At 38.0% G+C, this 18,873-nt stretch overlaps 1 protein-coding gene across 2 annotated transcripts; it reads left to right on the top strand.

The window, feature by feature from the left end:
• Positions 1-6: 6 nt before the first annotated feature.
• YTHDF1 (YTH domain family, member 1) lies at positions 7-14,619 on the top strand. 2 transcript variants are annotated; one of them, XM_010080187.1, is made up of 5 exons: positions 7-23; positions 463-487; positions 1,967-2,046; positions 6,256-7,782; positions 13,124-14,619. In XM_010080187.1, the coding sequence occupies exons 4-5, from the start codon at positions 6,274-6,276 to the stop codon at positions 13,148-13,150; spliced, it is 1,536 nt and encodes a 511-aa protein (XP_010078489.1). In that variant the 5' UTR covers positions 7-23; positions 463-487; positions 1,967-2,046; positions 6,256-6,273; the 3' UTR covers positions 13,151-14,619. The 2 variants fall into 2 exon arrangements, with proteins under 2 accessions (XP_010078489.1, XP_010078488.1); XM_010080186.1 differs by lacking the exon at positions 7-23 and having other exon boundaries at positions 401-487.
• Positions 14,620-18,873: the final 4,254 nt, after the last annotated feature.

Genomic DNA, 18,873 nt, shown 5'->3' with positions numbered 1-18,873 from the left:
CTGCCACAAGCGTTGACCCTCAGGTAAGGGGGGAAGCGGAGCGCGGGGCCTGCCTCCTTCTCCACAGCCGGGGGCGGGGGGGTTTCCCTTGCGGGCCGGTGCCTGCGTCCGGGCCCGGGGGGGCCTTTTTGCTTTTCCTCTCCCTCCCGGCTTCTTTGGACCTTAATCTTTCTTGTTAAGTTCCTCCGTGGGCACAGCATGTTCCCACTGTCTTTCGAGAGCCTGGGCCGTTTCTGAGGCAGGCCAGTGCTGAATGGTGCGTGAAACACACTCCTCAACCCCAGTTTAACCAAGCCCTGATAAGCTGTTAGCCATCTTTCTGAGCCTCTTATCCCTCCTCAAAAGCTGTGTGTTTTGCAGTGCCAATATAAGCTTTTTTTCTCAAATTAACTTTTTTATTTCTCTTCTCTTTTTTTTTTTTTTTTCCTTTCCTTTACTCCGTCATGTGCCATGGCTTCCCAGAGACCGAAAGGACAGGATAATAAAGGTGAGGATCATGCTGGGATCTGGTCGTTTAAATTGTTACTCTAACAGATTAATTATGCAGGTCCCTGTAGGTGAGCAGAAAAGTATTGCTCTTAGTACCTGTGGATAACACCTGGAACAAAGGGAGTTGTGCTGTGTTTCAAAAATAACCAACTGTTACTCATACAAGCTTGCTTGCATCCCACTTAATGCTACTGAGTTTACAGTGGGAAGGATTATGTGTTAGTACTAAACATAGTAATAATCTTTATTTCCTTAAAATAAAGCAGATTTTTACATAAAGTCCCAAGGATGTGCTTATTCAAGATACTTTTTTACATACTTCTGCGTAGTCTCTTCCTGCCATATGAATAATTGTGTTACTGGTCTGCTGTTGGCTGATATATGTACTAGCTGCCATATGGAAGTTTACAAACTTAATTATTTAAGGAATTAGAAATAAAAAATAGTTAACCTCTGATTATAACTCCTGTGCTTCATTTGAAATTAATAAGTCATCTAAGAAAATAACGATTATTACTGTGATTGCTGATAAGTGTGTAGCTGTTTAGGCTTAGAAACTAGCAACTCATGAGTGCTCTTTAATATATCTAACCTGCCTTAAAAATCCAACTACTCCTAGTTACAGAAAGTTTGAAGCTATTTCCTATGTTTGTAAATACACTTTCACCTCTACTCTCCCTGACAAACTTTGCAGAAATATTCTAGTAAATTTCCAAAGTTGTTTACTAAACATCCTGTTTGGTTCAATGTTACTTTTAGTTTAGTTTAGCTGTTCTGTGAAATTGTTGCTTTATTTATCTATCACATAATGTGTTTGACCCTGTTTTCTTAAATATAAAGCATAAACCAAAGTTGTTTGAAGTGACCTAAAAAAAGTTTGGGTTTTGTGTATCTTTCAGTGATGGGTTTTGAATGTTTTTTACACATCCAGTTATGCTTAAGTTGGCCTCTGATTATGGCAGATATCTCTGTTTTACACATAAGAAAGTTGAGACTTAAATTTTCCTGAAAATGTCAGGATTTCAAGTCACTTAACAGTCTCTATTTCATAATTAAATGTAACCTCATCTTATTTTAGCCAACTTAAGCAAGCAGTGAATAACACGTGCTGGGAGAACTGTGAATTACTTTCTGAGGCTTCTAATTATGGACCAGAACAATAGATGTTGTTTCCCAATATTTTTCACAAAATCCTTGTCAATAATATTTTTTTTGTTCAGAGTTAATTCGTGAGTTGTCTATTCAGTCTTCACTGTAGAGTTGAGGTTTTTTAATTTTTAAATTTACTCAAATTTAGTTTTATAAACAGTAATATAAAAAGAAACCGTTTTGCAGAAAAATGCCATCCCTTGATCTTTTTCTGAGTCTTCATGCTGTGAAGGAGAAATATGGGTTTTCGTAAAATAACGCAGGGTAGAACTCTTTGCTGAAATGCTACTAAGCAGGATTCTAATGTGTTGTAACCTTTTTCTTCTAGTACAAAATGGTTCGTTACATCAGAAGGATACAGTTCATGACAATGATTTTGAACCTTACCTTTCTGGGCAGTCCAATCAGGTTGGTGTATTTTTAACTTAGTTATTTTTCATAAGCATGCTGATGGCACTCAGTTCATAGGATTGTGTTGAGGGAGCAAATTCCTTAAATAGAAATGGAAAAAGAAATGACTAGCATATTGTGTTACTTGCTAATACAACTAGCATTTGTGCTCACAAAGCTAATATTACTCTGCATATCCAGATGGCCACAAGTGAAAACTAAGTTAATGCTCCAGCTAGTGTCTGCTGATTGCTCCTCGAATTGCAGGTTATTGATATGGTTGGACTGTGACAGACTACGTGATCTTACAGTTGTTTGATAGATGAGTTGCATGTGGGAGTCTGAAGGTTCTGCTCTTGGACTCTCCTGATTTGTATAATTTCTATAGTCCTAGAAATTAGCAGAGCTGAAATTTGGTTTTGATGCTTTCTAGATAGCTTGTAGAGTTGTCCCACTTCAGCAGATACTCTTGTTCTTCCATGTCCTCTGAAATGTTTTAAGAATTAAAAATATGTTGGTTTAAGGGTAAGTGCTGTAATGTAAACTCTCAGTATAATCCAGTTCATCATAATGTATGTTAAATCAACATCCATGGCTTAAATATCATTATAATTGAACATATCTTCCAATTGAAATAGTTCTTTGACTAAACGTTTTTGTTAGGGCAGTCAGATACATGGAACTGTGTTATGAGTTTGTTTTGGATCATAGCAGCTTTCGGGAAGGGTGCAAGCTTTAGCACAATATAGATATACTGGAACACGTTCCCATCGTGGAAGCAATCGAGACACACCAATGTGGAGAGCAGGACAAGTGTATATATGACAACGTCAATTGTCTTACAAGCTCTGTGCTGTGTAGGTTCCAGCTCCCGAGCTAAGCTTCATAGTCCTCTGCAGCATAGACATGTTCTCCAGGCTTACACAGAGTTAAAATGATTTAATGGGAAACACTCCCTCTTCTCTGGAATTAATGTACTGTAGCAGGTATAAAAGCAGGAAGTCTGTGGGGAAAAAGGAAGTAAAATTTTCCCTTTTTAATACAAAATTAATTTTGAAAGAAATTAAGGTTTTCACCTTTCTCTAATGTTTTGAAATTGCACTCCATCACATTTGTATGTAATTTCTAATTACTTAAAACTAAGTTATGTTTTTCTAATGTGAACTGTACTGAACATTAAACTTCATATAGAAAAAATGTAGAACCATCTATTATGTTTAATTCTAGGAAATTTGTCTTAGATGTCAACAAGCCCAGTTATTAGGTTTAAATGGAAAAAACGCTGTGACTATTAGTGTGTCCATAATTCTAATGAAGTTTTCCTACATGAAAGTGTAGCTCCATTGACCAATTTATTTATGCTGCAGTAAGAAATTGGTGTGCTGCAAGAAACAATTGTGTAGGTTGTCTTACAATTTGAAGTGGAAAGTGACAGCATTGATTAGTACTGTGAGATTTTTCTACTGAAGACAACCATGTTTTGGAACAAAGCCTTGTTATCTAGTTATTCAGCCCTTTAAAATTACTGTGAAATATAAGTGACTTGAAAAGATTTGAAACCAACTGGATACTTTAAACAAATACTTAAGAAATTTAAAAAAATGCTTAAGGAATTAAAACCCCAGCTGACACAGAAATATATTTGACATCAATGATAAAATGTAGGTTGGTAATATTGTGTTAATTTAATCTTTTAAAAATACAAATGAGTCTTTAAAATGAGTATTGAGCATGTTGTATAATCAAATAAAATATATTTGTCTTCCATCTTTCTGTTGAAAACTGCACCTAAGTAGTGGTGCCAACTTTTCTTTCCATAAAGATTCTAGTAGTAGCAGTAGTTAGTACAGATCAAATTGGAGGTGGGATAGGTTTTGGTTACAAAGCACACTAAAAGTGCTTTTAAATGCAAAGAGAACCGAGTGATACAGAGTAGTGATATACAAAGTTATACTCAAAGCAAGAAAGTCATCCCTCATGTAATGTCATCCAGAACCAAAAGGTTATTCATAAGGAACAGGGAATTAACTGGCAGGCAGTGCTCTTTGGGAGAAAGAAGGATTCCCTTTCTAATTAGTAGAACGGTTGGGTTTGGTTGGTTTTTTTAAATAAAAAAAAAATCCCAAGGGATATGAAAGAGTGCAGAAAGGTCACAGATGAGTTTGTTGAAATAAATGTTCTGCTGTTGCAGTGAAGGACTTCTGTCAGGGTTTCTTTTACACAATCTGGCATAAAGCCAGTCAAAATAGATTGAATGTTTTGTCAGGATGTCTGCTGAAACTTTCCTTTAATCTTGTTAGAATCCTTGTGGAAACTTTACAGGCTGTGTGACAGGAGGTGACAGTCTCAGGAATTGTCTAGTATCCTTTAGCAGAAGTATTTTAGGACAAAACACCTGCTTTTTCTAGGCTTGTTCTTTTTGGTCTCAAATTCTAAATCTGTAGAATATATGAACATAAGTATCTCCAAAGAACAATTTATATCTCCTCCCTTTCACCTGCATTTGTTTTTACATTTTTCTTAATATTAACACTGTAAGATACAACACATAGCAATCTCAAAGTAAAGTCTTTCAGGAAAATGATGCTTTCATAGCTAAATATTGATTATTTTAGCTTGTGAGTCTCAGGAAATTTAATACATGTTAGAGGATCTTCTCATCAGAAGGTGGATTGTGTACCTCTTTTTAATGATAGAATTTGCACGTAAATAAAGGCAGCATGAACAGTGGCAGACATGATTTCTTTTGAATCAATAACACTGGATTTAGTCTGTTTACCTCTCAGAAGTGTTTGCAGTACTGTATGTAAATCTTGGAGGCATTTTCTAGTATCATTCTGTATAAGGAAAGTAAGGATATTGAATTACTCTGGGCTGTCATGGAAGGGAGTGATTGAAAAATGACTGTATCAGTTAGGTATGCTTATCTTCAGCAAGAAGGTTTTTTACTTCATTTTTTGAATGAGCTGAGAAATAATCTCATTTTTGGAAATGACTGAAGTTTCAGTCCAGTTTTGCCGATACATATTTTTTTCAAGTTTGAAATCTTGCAGTTTCAAAGAAATCTTAGTTCCTGTTAAAATAATCTTTCTCCTTGAATAAGGAAAGGCTAGCTACTGTTTGACTCATGAACAGGAGATGTTGACCTTCCCTCCCCCTCACTGGTAATTACAGTTAGCGTGTCAGTTTGGAAGGTCTCAAATATATATGCTTCAAGTTTATTTAAAAAGGAACAAAACCTATTTTTTAATATTCTCTATTCTTTTGTATTGTTGAATATGAGAAACATATGGAATGCTTTGAAATCAGGTGTCAGCAGAAGATTTGGAGTGGAAGGAAAGGTCTAAGAACACTTGGTCTAAGAAGCAGTTGGAAGAAAAGCTAGAATTCCAGAGGAGGATCTGCTGGTTTTAACATCTCTTATTTCATAGAGCAGAAAAGATGGCCTGTTTGGAAGGACAGTCAGAAGCAGTCTTGCACAGTTGTACCTTTACTACTGAGGGAGGAAGAGACTTTTGCAAAAGACAATAGAGTCTTTCTCAAACGGTTTAGATGCGGTATTTGCTCATATTTGTCTCTAGTATACCAGTCCCCTTAATTTCAGTTCCTAGTCATGAGGTCTACTTGCAGCAAACTTAGCATGCTTCATAGCGTGTGATCTCACTGGGATCATCTCTGTCAGAAGTAGCCTTTGCATGTTTTACCACTTCAGGTATGTTTTGCTTGTTGGGAACTGTTCGCCCCTCAAAACAATTCCATAATGAGGACTGTCGTCATATTTTCTGTTACGTGCTGTCATATTAAAGTAATTTCATCTGAAGTTTCTCCCTTGTAGTGATCTAGAAATGCAAAATATCCTTAGTGCTGTAAGACACAAAATATATTGTTATATAAGTTCCTTGAAATATTTTGGGGTATTGGTAGATTAAATAATTCTAGAAGAAGCCACTAAATACCCTTTGTAATATAATCCAGTTTACATGGTCTCATAATCTCGAGTACTAACCTCATTGTTACCCACTAGTCCTGGGGTATATTAGAAATGCCCCGATACTGCATATTAACCCTGAATCTTTCTTGGAGTGTGAACTAAGATCTGTAATTAGAAATTAAATTACCTTGTCTCTATTGTTCTTTTCTATTTGGTGATGAACAGTGTTGTGGCTATTTATAAATGAAGGGGTTATTTATATCTGAAGTTACCCTTTTTTTTTTTTTCTTTAACAGAACAGTAGCTATCCGTCCATGACTGATCCTTATCTATCCAGTTACTATCCACCATCTATTGGGTTCCCCTATTCTCTCAGTGAAGCACCATGGTCTACAGGAGGAGATCCTCCTATCCCCTATCTCACCACCTATGGACAGCTCAGTAATGGAGATCATCATTTTATGCACGATGCTGTTTTTGGACAACCTGGGGGTCTGGGAAATAATATCTATCAACACCGGTTTAACTTTTTCCCTGAAAATCCTGCTTTCTCAGCTTGGGGAACAAGCGGATCGCAAGGACAGCAGACTCAAAGTTCAGCATATGGGAGCAGTTACAGCTACCCGCCTAGTTCCCTGGGTGGTACCATTGTGGATGGACAAACAGGATTTCATAATGATACATTAAATAAAGCTCCAGGAATGAACAGTATTGAACAGGGAATGGTTGGACTTAAGATTGGCGGAGATGTTACAACTTCTGCGGTGAAAACAGTAGGTTCTGTTGTCAACAATGCTGGGATGACAGGTCCCCTCTCTGGTAATGGTGGATCTAATGTAAACTTGCCAGTATCTAAACCAACCTCTTGGGCTGCTATTGCTAGCAAGCCTGCGAAACCACAGCCTAAAATGAAAACAAAAACTGGACCTGTAATCGGAGGAGCTTTGCCTCCTCCACCTATAAAGCATAATATGGACATAGGTACTTGGGACAATAAGGGTCCTGTGGCAAAAGTTCCTGCCCCCCAACAGATACCTTCTCCTCAGTCTGTTCCACAGCCACAGCAACAGATTGTTCAGCCTGTTCCAACTCAGCCTCCTCCATTGACTCAGCCACAGTATCAGACCCCTCAGCAGCCACCCCAAAATCGCTGGGTAGCTCCTCGCAACAGAAATGCAGCTTTTGGCCAAAGTGGAGGAACTGGTAATGACAGCAACTCAGCTGGCAGTACCCAGCCTAACCCTGTTCCAAGTGGTGAGTCCCATCCTGTTCTTGAAAAACTGAAAGCTGCTCACAGCTATAACCCTAAAGATTTTGAGTGGAACCTTAAAAATGGACGTGTGTTCATAATAAAGAGCTATTCTGAGGATGATATTCATCGTTCCATTAAGTATTCTATTTGGTGTAGTACGGAACATGGCAACAAACGCCTGGACAGTGCTTTTCGGTCCATGAATAGCAAGGGTCCAGTCTACTTGCTGTTCAGTGTCAATGGCAGTGGACACTTCTGTGGAGTAGCCGAGATGAAATCACCTGTGGACTATGGCACCAGTGCAGGTGTCTGGTCTCAGGACAAGTGGAAGGGGAAATTTGATGTCAAGTGGATCTTTGTGAAGGATGTGCCCAACAACCAACTCCGACACATCAGGCTGGAGAACAATGACAACAAACCCGTTACAAACTCCCGTGATACACAGGAGGTGCCCTTAGAAAAAGCAAAACAAGTGCTTAAAATTATTGCTACTTACAAGCACACGACCTCCATCTTTGATGACTTTTCTCATTATGAAAAGCGCCAAGAAGAGGAGGAGGTGGTGCGGAAGGTAAACTTATTAAAAAATTTATTTTATACACAGATATGGGGAAAATGAAATGTGAAGGCTGCTATGGTGGAAAAAATGTAAGTAGGAATTCAAAATGTTTTTAATACATCCCAACTTGATGGTTTTGTGTGTGTTTAACAACACAAAAAACAAACTGATGCTTATTTGTGACAATTTCATAGCTAGTGAGTGTCAAAGCAGAAAACTAAGCAGTAATGCAGGTAAAGGACATGTCCAGTTTTTTGGAGTTTGATTTTTTTTTTATCTTAAAATGGTTAATAAACTAGAAGTAGTTTTTGTTTCAGAATTGGATTCTGCCAATGATTGCCACTTAAGTTTTTTGCCTTATAAATATGAGGTGTTTTCACACTGTTTGACTAAACTGGGCTATCAAAATAGATACCTCTGTTGGCATTTGAAATTTGTACATCACCTTTAAGAGCAAGAAGCCTGATCTTGTTTGTTCACTTGATTTATCTGGAAAAGAAATAGTTGCATAAAATTTCTGGAATAGTGCTAGAAAGATTGCATTTCTGCTGATGAAGTGAAATGTATTATTATTTGGGTAAATAAAGGCTTTCGGTTCCCAGCTCTAATCTGTCTAATTCTTGAAATGAAGTCTTGAGTGAAGATGTAGTAAGAGAAGTTTGGGCAATAACTGGGAAAGTGTTGTAAAAACTTGTATACACTTTCATGGCTCTTAGTCTGCTGCAAGAGACATCTGTCCCTGTCCATCCCGTGACCTCAGTTTCAAGAATACCTTATTCTAATTAGGCAGGCTAGAATTAACGGACTGACAAAATGTTGGCATGTGTACTTACTAGTTAAGTGACAAAGTTGCTTGATGTTGATGGTGTTTCATAGACTGTTTTCATATAGCATTTCAAATAAAGCATTTATTTGACAGGCTAGTTCAGTGCAGCTCACACTTGCTTCAAAATGCTTTTGAAGCAGAGACAGTGTATGTTTCTAGAGCTGAAATTTAAGTTGCCATTTTAAAGGTTTTGTTGCTGTTTAAAAGTGCAGATAAAATTGTTTTAAACTATCTTCACAGAATCTGTCCTTAAATTGTGAGAGAAAAGGAGATCAGTTTCTTGAGAACTTTGTAGCTTGACTTTTCCTAGCCATCAGAGACATGTCCATAGTATACCTCAACACAGCAGGGAAGGAGAGCTTAAGATTTGAAGCTTTTCTTGTATGCTCCCTGTGGGGTTCCACAGGCTAAAACCTAAAAGCCTTTACTTCAACACTTCATTCCTCCAGCAGACAGTTAGCAATTCAGTATTTAAATCAACCTGTGTCTTAGAGGTGTTCCTTTATGTAGGAGACCATCTTCTGTAAGTCAGACCTGGTTTCCTTTGTCCAGTGTTCACAGTGTATGCGGCTGATTGCTTTGGTTTTTTTTAAATGCTGAGTCTCCCTGTGGTTTGCTGATAAGTCTGGAGGAGAGAATAACGTGCATGGTTAAGGAGTGAGAGTACTGGGAAAGTGATGGGAGACCTAGTCTGGAACAGTTAACTTACTGGCCCGAGGAAGATCCTGATGGCTGCATACTGAACACCAAACTTCCTCTGCTTTGTTGTAGCTCAGGGGACTGATGTTCAGCTGTTGGGCTGATCCCACTGTGGGTTATTTTCATAGACACAACTATTTCCACTTTGAGTTCAAGTGCTCATACAATATTCATACCCAGGTCATTGCTTTATAATAGGATTAGTTTTTCAAAAGAACGCATTTTTTCTGTCTCATTTACAGCTGGGGTTCTAGCTTGTATGACACATTCAGAAAATAAACTCTGAAGTCTAATTTAACATTTCTTAGATTCCTCCGAATAGCTTAGAAAATAGGGTGATACAGAGGCAATTGAAGTACACTGAGGAAGTTAATAGTGCTAGAGAGGTAAAGCAGATCAACAGTGAGGGAATGAAAAATGAGGTACTGCTTGTTGGCTTGCATTCTGTCTGGAAAGTTAATATTTTCCCCTTCATTGACTAAATGAATTTTAGACGTCCAGCTGGTTACTAGAACATTTGCTTTGCAGGATATGGACACACTTAAACTTTTATTTTTTTTTAAAAAGTTTGTGCTGGCATTTCAGTTCTGTTGAAATTTAATATTTTCCCCTTCATTGACTAAATGAATTTTAGACGTCCAGCTGGTTACTAGAACATTTTCTTTGCAGGATATGGACACAAACTTTTTTTTTTTTGAAAAGTTTGTGCTGGCATTTGAGTTCTGTTCTTTAGATGGTTACAGTTTGTTGCTAGCCAGTGTTTCCTTAACTAGTGTGTACCGAGTAAGCTCCAGTGTGTGCTTTCTGAGTTGAACTGATCTGAGAACCTCTGTGTTAGCACCAAATCATCAAATGAGGATTAGGCAGGATGAAATTCACTGAAGTACCAAAGATTCCTCAGTGTTACTAGCATTGCTTAAGGACTGTATCATCATCTAGAATTGAGGGAAGATTTGTTCATGCTGGGATGTAAGTCTAGCTTGTTATTTGCCATAGTATTAAACTATTTAATCCCAGTCTGGTGACCCAGCACCTGGGAAAGGCGTAATAGAAGGATATTGGTGTCTGGAATGAAATAGCAAAAAAGTGGCATGAAATCCTGCCTGACTCTCCCAGCATTTTTCAGTCAGTTTCCAGGGCCACTACAGGGTCCACAAAGAGAGCAACTCTTCTGATCAAAGCTCATGCTCTTAAAAATGTAAAAAAGTTACAACGTGTAAAAGCTTCTTTAAAAAGAAAATACAGTATAATGTGGCATTAGTTACCAAGATTTCCTAGAAGGATGCTTGCATAATCTTAACAAAATTGCCTGTTCTGTGTCAAGGCACTCAGCTATTCCAACTCCTGCACCTTGGGGTTCTGTTGGAATTGCACAGTTTTATTTTAGAAGGCTTATGAGTCACCAAGCTTACCATTTCTCCTTTGGGTGATTAAATATTGTAAAGTGTTAGTTAGTGCATGCTGGCACTTAGAAATACTCGTTTTCTTCTAGCATTGTGTGTTTCCTGTCAATATGGTTTCTTCATTGACACAGAACTTTTGAGGATAGAATTTTGTCCTTCCTCCAAAACTGCAGTTAAAAAACATTTCTAATTTAAGATTAATACTAATTGTGTTTCCTCATTAAAAAAAAAATATGTCAGAAGATGAATTCTTTCATCCCACTGGCCTTAACAAATAAAGTGTAGTAGGAAAGTTGACAGCTACTTCAGACTGAGGTGAAGGGAACAGAATTTTGACTGGTTTTGTGAAAACCAGTTTTTCCTGTGTCTGAAGACTATATGTTAATGTCACGAAGGAGAAGTATGCAACAGGAGCTCCCCAGTGAGGTATCAGAGAATTCCCCTGGAGAAGAGAAACTGTGAAGGCTCCAAATGGATCTTCAGAGCCCAAATGAATGAAGCTTTGTTAGTTGCTTACAAAACTGCCTGTTCTTGCTTGCAGTAGTGCTAACCAGCAGTAAGGAAGAGAATTTGAGAGGTAGAGCTTCTAAAAAGCAGCCATGTGCAAGAGCACGAAGAACTGTTGCATCAGTTTCCTCCCTGTCAGTTTATGTGATTTCAGACACTTCTTAAAAGGAAGACTCAGATTAGCCCTGAGAGAGAAAGCAAGCAGCAAGGTAGGAGGAACTGCCTAATAAGTTGCTCAATAAATAGCAATTTTTACTAAATTACAAAGCCTGAGCTGAGTCTCTGAATGTCATGAGCATACTTTCTAGGAACCAGGTAGAAGTCTCAGGTGCTAGCCTGTATCCTATTTATCTGGGACTAGTCCATGAGAATGGAAGAATACAACTTTTAAAGAAAGTGGGATTATGAGGGTCTGTGGATGACTGCATGGAAAACCAAAAATAACGTAAGGTGGCAGTGGGAAAGAATGGGCTGATGAGTGTGGTGTGGCAGTGAAGCAGAGTAAAGGGGATTTGCCACCTTAGAAATGGAAGCAGGATGGAAGAATTACTTTTCTGGAAGCCTGAAATGGGGTTGGTATGATTCAGTTTTAGATTCTTTCTAAACACCTTTTTTTTTTTTTTTTTTTTAAATGTCAGGGAGCTGTAAGTTCTTTTCATTAAGAACATACAACACCTAAGATGTTCTCATACTCTGCCACTAAGAAATGTACTTTCACTGACAGTTCATAATAAGTCAACAGTAAAAAGATAGGGGGAAAATAGATTTTTTAAAAATGATACTCCTTTACATGGTCTGTTTTGTTGATTTGGTGAAACAATTTTGTTATATTTTATTTATGTCTTGATTAAGAATTTATAGTAGACTTTATTGATATATTTTATTATGAAAATTGAAGTATTACGATTATTCTGCCTGGAGGCAGAAATCAATATATTCAATTTTTTTAGAAACTCATCTGATTATGTGCTGTGACCAGCTGAAGATGCAAATACAGTCTGTTACATTTATGGTGTTTGATATATTTGCAAATAAGCTTTACATTGCAACAGAAACAACTCCAAGATGATTTTTATACAGAAAGATTCCACAAAACAAGTACAATCTGAAGGCGTTAGTTTAGGAGTTGACTGTTGTTTATGCTTAGGCTATTTCACAATTTTTTTGCTTGAAATAGGATTTGGTGCCGTATTGTTGCATTTCAAGTACAGTACACAAAGTGGAGGCTTTACGTGCCAGTTCTGTACTCCACAGTCTGTTTTAAATACCACTGGGATGAAATGGAAAGCAGTCTAGCCGTGCTGTTTTTTACCAGACCATGCAAAAGCACGTAACTTTTCTTCCACCTGATGATGTGTATTTTTTTCCCCTTACTTGTGAAGTATTTAACAGTGCCTCCCAGAACAGTTGAACAGATAGGAAGAACTAGGAAAAGCATTTCTAGAGAGCTCAAATCCTAATTTTATTAAATGTGAATAAACTCTGAAGTCATTTGAGTGCTTCAAAATTATACTGGTTCTGTAGAGTTCTCTAATCCACCATCTCCTTTCAGCTCTTGGTTGTGCTACTACTGCAGTAACTAAAATCATCCAGCAAGTAGATAGAATATTGCAGGTCCTGTTTCTGCTCAGGAATGTTTGATAGTCCATACCTTTCTTACTGGGACCTTCATCTGCTATCAGTTTGAAGTGACCGTACAGGTATTCTTTCAGCTGTTCCACTTGAAGCTGCGCTTAGTATTAAGTTGAGTCCTTGGGCTTGTCAGGTATATACAATATATTTACAAAATGTAGCAGCAACGTTTTAACAAAGTGTGTAATTGTCTGGGATCACATTAGTGCTGTTATACTACTAAAAAACTTTTTATTTGTTCATTTTCTAAAATCTTTCTTAACTTCTAACTTTTTTCTCTTTGCAGGAACGTCAGAATCGAAACAAACAATAAGAATAAACATATACAGTTTGTTATATATACTAGAACTGATATTAAATTCGACTATGAGAAACAAAATTTAAGTATACTGGTGCTGTATCCTGGCATCAGGACAAACTAAAGCTTTCAGCTCCAATATATCTTCTCGTGCAGGGGAAATTAAGTTGTTGCATCTTTAAGTACATTGTAGTTTATTTTTGCCCAAGTGGATCTGCATTAATTTGTATCTTTTTTTCTATGTAAAATTCTGTAGAAATCATTAATAAAGGTGTGTCTTTTTATTTTTTTAAGTTGGTAAACAGTTATATTAACCTAGTGTGGACCTATACACAAGCATACTAAAGTGTCAGTGCTTCCCAAAGACTTTATTTTGGCAGAAATTATGTTCCTAGCCAGATACAGAGATTATGGCGAATACATGACAAATCTTCCTTCAGCCTCCTCCCAAACCCTTTTTCTTCATGGCAGAAGTAAGAAACCATGCATTGATTTTTGTCATTTAAAAAAACTTCTAAGATACTGCACTTCAGAATTTTGAAATGAAAAAACTAAATTTCTGATCCCTTTGTGCAGCTGCTATGCCTCTTTATTTATGTGTACAATTACACTTTTAAAATTGCTAATGCGCCATGTTGTTTTTTTCTGTCTAGTAGAAAAATCAAATTGTCAGTGAAATTGTTTCTCTGCAAAATATTTCCCTTTCACGTTGGGTTAACCAGTGCTTCAGTGTGCATTTGTTATACCATATCCTGCCGAGAGTGAGCGAGATGCTTTCTCTCAGCCATAATTCTGCTTTACGGTTTTTGTAGCTTAATTAAATAATAATGTGATGCTATCAACATTGCAGGGGTTTTGGACAATGTGTTTAAACCTGTTTCAGCTTTCAGGTGTTATTAGTTAATTGCAGATCATTTTTAATCCTTCCCTTCATTACTCCCTCCCACCCCCCAAATCCTAATGCCATTTAAAGTTTTTATACCAATAATGCTGAGCTTTAACGTAGGAACTGATAGTACGGATAATATGATGGATTATGCCTCAGATGTTTAAAATTGACAGTGTGTATGTCTAATTTTTTTTCTGTTGGATAAGTAAAAAAAAAAAAAAACCTGTTTTAAGAAACTGAATTTGCTGTCATGTTTTTGTGGAGTGAGGGGACCGTCGGAGAACCTGTCACCAACTGGAGTTCCAATTAAGCATGGAAATGGTGCTCATGTCCGCTGCTCTAGCACACTGAATCTGCACGTGTTTATTGTAGAGGATCTTTTACTATATTAGAAAGCAAGTATCTTCTGAATACTATTTACTCCAAAAGGACCTCCAATTTAAATAAAGTTTAATCTGTATCATTTAGACTTGTATTTAGAACGTATAACTCTTGTCTCTGGACTGTTACTGCCTGTAAGGGGTAATGGACAGCATCAGATTAACTTTTTCCTCTAGGAGAATACAAGCCTTAATAAACAATACATATTTAGCAAGTTTGATGTCATTTTCATTTTTTCCCTACTTTCAGTTGTCTTCCTATGTTATAATCACCCTTTATGCTGACTCATGAATTAAGTCTAATTTGAGAAGTGTTTTGATTGAATAATTTAGGTGTTTGCTGTTGGCACATTTGATAATTGCAGAAGGGTTTTGCAGGACTCCGCAGAGGAGATTTGAGCTGCTTTGAATGTTACTGTTCCTCAAATGAAACAGTGTCTACAGTGGCTGTTGCTTGTACTTTCCTTTCTCCTTGTATGGTCGAGAAGCTGAAGAAAGAATTGGAAGTTGTCCTACAGCCTTCAGGAGGTAGTATTGCAGATGTGGGTCACTGGGATGAGAAAAGAACTTTGCAAATAGAAGTAAAGCTCTTAACAGTTTCTTTTACAGCAGTTGGCTGTATTTTCTAACTCTAGTAATTTGATTTGATATCTTTTCTTTAACTGACTTTTTGAAGCAGTACTGCATTTTATAAACATGTTACCATCTAATAAATGCACTTGCTGTTAGTTTCAGCTGTTGTCAGGGCACTTACAATTAGTGATCCCAGAGCCAAAACGAATTCAGCTCCATCTGGACTCTGAAGAGACAAGTTAGTTACACAACTTTTTATTTCTTTCTTTAGATCTGAAAACGAAAAAATGTATATTTGCTGTGTTATAGACCTCTAGATACCTATAGACTTCAGGTAAATATTTTCTAAAAAAACCCAAACCCAAAACAAACAAAAAACCCCACAAAACCCAAAACCACACCAGAAAACCACCTCAACAACTGGAGAGCCTTTAGCTGAAACCAGTTTGGCTGTGTTGTTAAGAAAAGCTGTGATGTGTCTCAACCTGCTGTCTGGCTTTGTGGGTAGCAGAAAAAATTCCTAACAGCTTCAGCATGCAGAGATTTCTTACAGATACTGCAGCCCTGTGGCTGGGTTGTACAGCAATATCTGAGTTAAAGTTGGGAGAAAATTTACCAGTGGGTAAAAGAATTCCTTTCATTCTGACCAGGTTCAGTGTTAGGATAGCTGAAATGGAGACAGGTTGTTCTAATCTTCAATCAACTGTCATTTCCATTTAAAGAGGGGCCTGACTTGCTTGTTTCGCAGTGTTTAAATGACACTGTGGGGAAGGGAAAAGCATCCTTCTGGTGGCTGTTGTAAAATAACTTCGTGTTGTAGGTCTTACTTATTCTTGATTTAATCCAAGTAGTAGTTCTAAGAGAACTTGCCCATGTGCTTTTGGAATTTGCGCTTAAACTCTCTCCTTACATGAGTTGCTTTTGTTTGATTTTTTTGAGAGTTTGTATGTGTTTGGCAGGATCCCTGCTGCCTTCCACTTTTAAGCCAAGTGTGGCTGGGAGAGCCAAATACTGATTATAGAGTTAAATGAAATTATTCCTCCAGTTTGATTACTGGTGATGGCAGCGCATCGTACTGCTCTGAAGCTGTGAACGCTACATCATTAGGGGAAAAAAACATATTAATTTGCAGGTAGTCACACCAAAAGTAATAGCATTGAGTACTTACTCTTTATGAGATTATATTTGTTGCTTTGAAGGATGGTTTTAAGTGATGATCAATGTAAATCTATACAGAAACAGGCAGAGAAAAATAAATTCATGATCAAGATTGCTGCTGTGACATAACACAACATGTTCATAGATTAAGATCAAACTGGTTTTTTACCTTGGAAATAGGGGATGTAAAATTTAAAATCCTTTTTTTTTTTTTCTTTGACCCTTTAAAGAACTGTTGATATTAAAAGATGGGAGTGTTTCTTCACAAAATAACTGATTTTTGTTTGGAGAACTTATTCAGAGGATTTACTCAAAGATATTAGATCTCAGGGACAAAAGGAGCGGTATTTATTTCTCAGCATTAAGCTGAGCACAGTGCACTAGAGATCACGGACAAGTTGTGACAGAACGTGTCTTTGCTTTTCCTCTTTAATCATGAGTGATTTTATTTGGCCAGGGAAGGCGGAAATTCCAGTAAATGTAGGATTAAAAAACTTGTAGGCAAAGATACTACGGAACTCTGAAAAGCAAAATAACTGTTGTAACATTACTGCCCTTTTCTTGTACATCTGTTGGGAAAAGTAATTGAGGGGAGCGAGGGAAGCTTAGTTAGAGAGGCAGAAAAATGCAAAAATGAAGCACAAATAGTGTCTAACGAGGGAAAAGTGTGTTTTGATCTAATGCTCCTTTTCCTGGTCTCTCAGTAATTTTGAATTCTTTATGTTGAACAATCTGTTTCACTTGGAAAAAAGCTCCGGCTTTTTCTGACAACAGTGCTCAGCATCTGCTCATTTGAGGAGAAAGCTGTTCGCTATTTTGGGGAAGGCGCAGGGTTTTAATTGGGATTTGTGATGCTGCCCAAGAACAGGGCGAGTGTAGCTGGGGTGGTTCTGCGATCGCCGCCTCGACGAGCCTGCCCTGGCCGCAGTTCTGTTGAGAAAGAGCAGCTCTCGTTCAGCCTATTTTTAGAAATATGGGAGTTGAGTCAAAACACTGAAATGACTTCGTTGGGGTATGACTTGAGAGGGAGATTTTGGATTTCACAAGTGATGTGGTTGAGGCCGATGGACTGCTTCGTGGCTGCCATCGTTGTCACAGTTCGCGTGTATTGGCACTTTGACCTGATGTTAGGGTGAATGGGATTCTCTTTTGTATAAATATTACTGATTTCACAGCTTTCCTGTCTTCAGAAAAGTCACGTTGAAAAAAATCCTTTCAAATCGCCTTGCACATTTCCCGTGCGATGCTGCATTGCCTGTGGGCTGTGGTGACGGGCTGTCATATTCCTCATTTCCTAGCAAGAGTATAAGCAGGGCAGGGCGTTAGGAATTACAAGAACAGCTTTTGTTCCCTGGGATGATACTGGATTAATTTCCTTATTTTATGGAAGATCATAATTTCAGGGCACCTTTGTAATCCCTTGGGAAATCCTACATAAAAGAGTGCTGGCTTCACCTCTGTGTCATCTTTTCCCTTCCCGTGATCTCCCTTTTGTTCACGTTCCCGAGGTGAGTTACTGACAGCACGAGGAAGACCTTGGAGACGTGCTTTCTTCAACACACAGCACTTCATAGACCTGGCATCTACGCTGTCTTTTACTGAACCTCCTTTAATTTGGAGAGCGTAGGAGGTTTTATGCCATCTGTCTGTTTATAAGTTATTCAAGAAATTATTTTTACCTGGGATGTTACTATGACAACAGACAGTTGGTAAAGTCTTCACCAAATGCATTTCTAATGTTGTCCAACTGCTGCTAAATCAGTCGGATCTGGTGTTTTGCTGTGGTTTCAATAACGAAGACAGTGTGAAAGAGGTATAAATACTTGTTTTGCCAAATCTGCATTCTCCAGGTGTTTTTAGATTCTTAATGCAACACACGGGGCAGTAATACACACTGCCAGCAACCTTCTTGATCTCCCCACCACCGTTCTGGGGGCTGAGAATAGGAAGAAATTAAATTGATTAGTGAATGATCTATCAATCGCTATGTGTATTATTAGGGAGCTGTTTCATCATCTTTTAAAGGATTTTTACACTGTTCCTGTTTACAGCATTATTGTGCAGCACAGTTTGGATTTCTGTGCCCAGCTCTTGTGTATCTACAAATTGTAACTTCAGCAGTCGATTATTGAGAACATCTAACTCTCTGAGAGCTCTGCATCTCCCTCTAAGTTAGTGGTCTGCAAACCCTCTGAAGAAGTCAGGAGCCACTGATGCAGGCGGTGTTCTGGCTGCTGGAGAGAGACCTTTGAGTTCCCCCAAACCACTGGTTCTCACACCTGAACGCACTTTGCCGAAGCGGTGCTTGCTCAGCCCGCTCCTGATGAACCCTCATGGCAGGTGGGTGTCGTTAGGCTAACGAAGATGCAAAGCAAGCTTGCTCAGCCCGCTCCTGATGAACCCTCGTGGCAGGTGGGTGTCGTTAGGCTAACAAAGATGCAAAGCAGGTGAATGTCTATGCTTGGCTAGAGATCCATTTTCTAATTAAAGGCTCTGCACACGCCATGGAGTGAGCCCAAGGTTGAAATTAGACTTACTAGCAGAGCGGGTTCCTTTTCACCCCTTTTGGGGTGAAACTTCTGGATAATCGTCACACTAAAGAAAAATAGTGAATTTTGGAGGGTCTGCGGATTTACGGAGACTTTGGCTTTCTTACCCCATTGGTATGTATGGAAATCCCTTTGTAATATAAAGCTGTTTTATATAGATTTCTAAACTATTGCCAGAATACAGATCTG

The sequence above is a fragment of the Pterocles gutturalis genome, unplaced genomic scaffold (genome assembly GCF_000699245.1).
Source record: "Pterocles gutturalis isolate BGI_N339 unplaced genomic scaffold, ASM69924v1 scaffold4314, whole genome shotgun sequence".
In the NCBI taxonomy this organism is placed as follows: domain Eukaryota; kingdom Metazoa; phylum Chordata; class Aves; order Pterocliformes; family Pteroclidae; genus Pterocles; species Pterocles gutturalis.
Note: the sequence above shows the minus strand (reverse complement) of the source record. Positions and strands in the feature narration are given on the sequence as shown.

Bases quoted from the DNA above. Each gene is read 5' to 3' on its own strand.
- YTHDF1 (XM_010080186.1), top strand. From the start codon at position 451: ATGGCTTCCCAGAGACCGAAAGGACAGGATAATAAAG. The intron at 2,047-6,255 runs GTTGGTGTATTT...TTTCTTTAACAG, and splicing joins TTTCTGGGCAGTCCAATCAG to AACAGTAGCTATCCGTCCAT. The intron at 7,783-13,123 runs GTAAACTTATTA...TTCTCTTTGCAG, and splicing joins AGGAGGAGGTGGTGCGGAAG to GAACGTCAGAATCGAAACAA.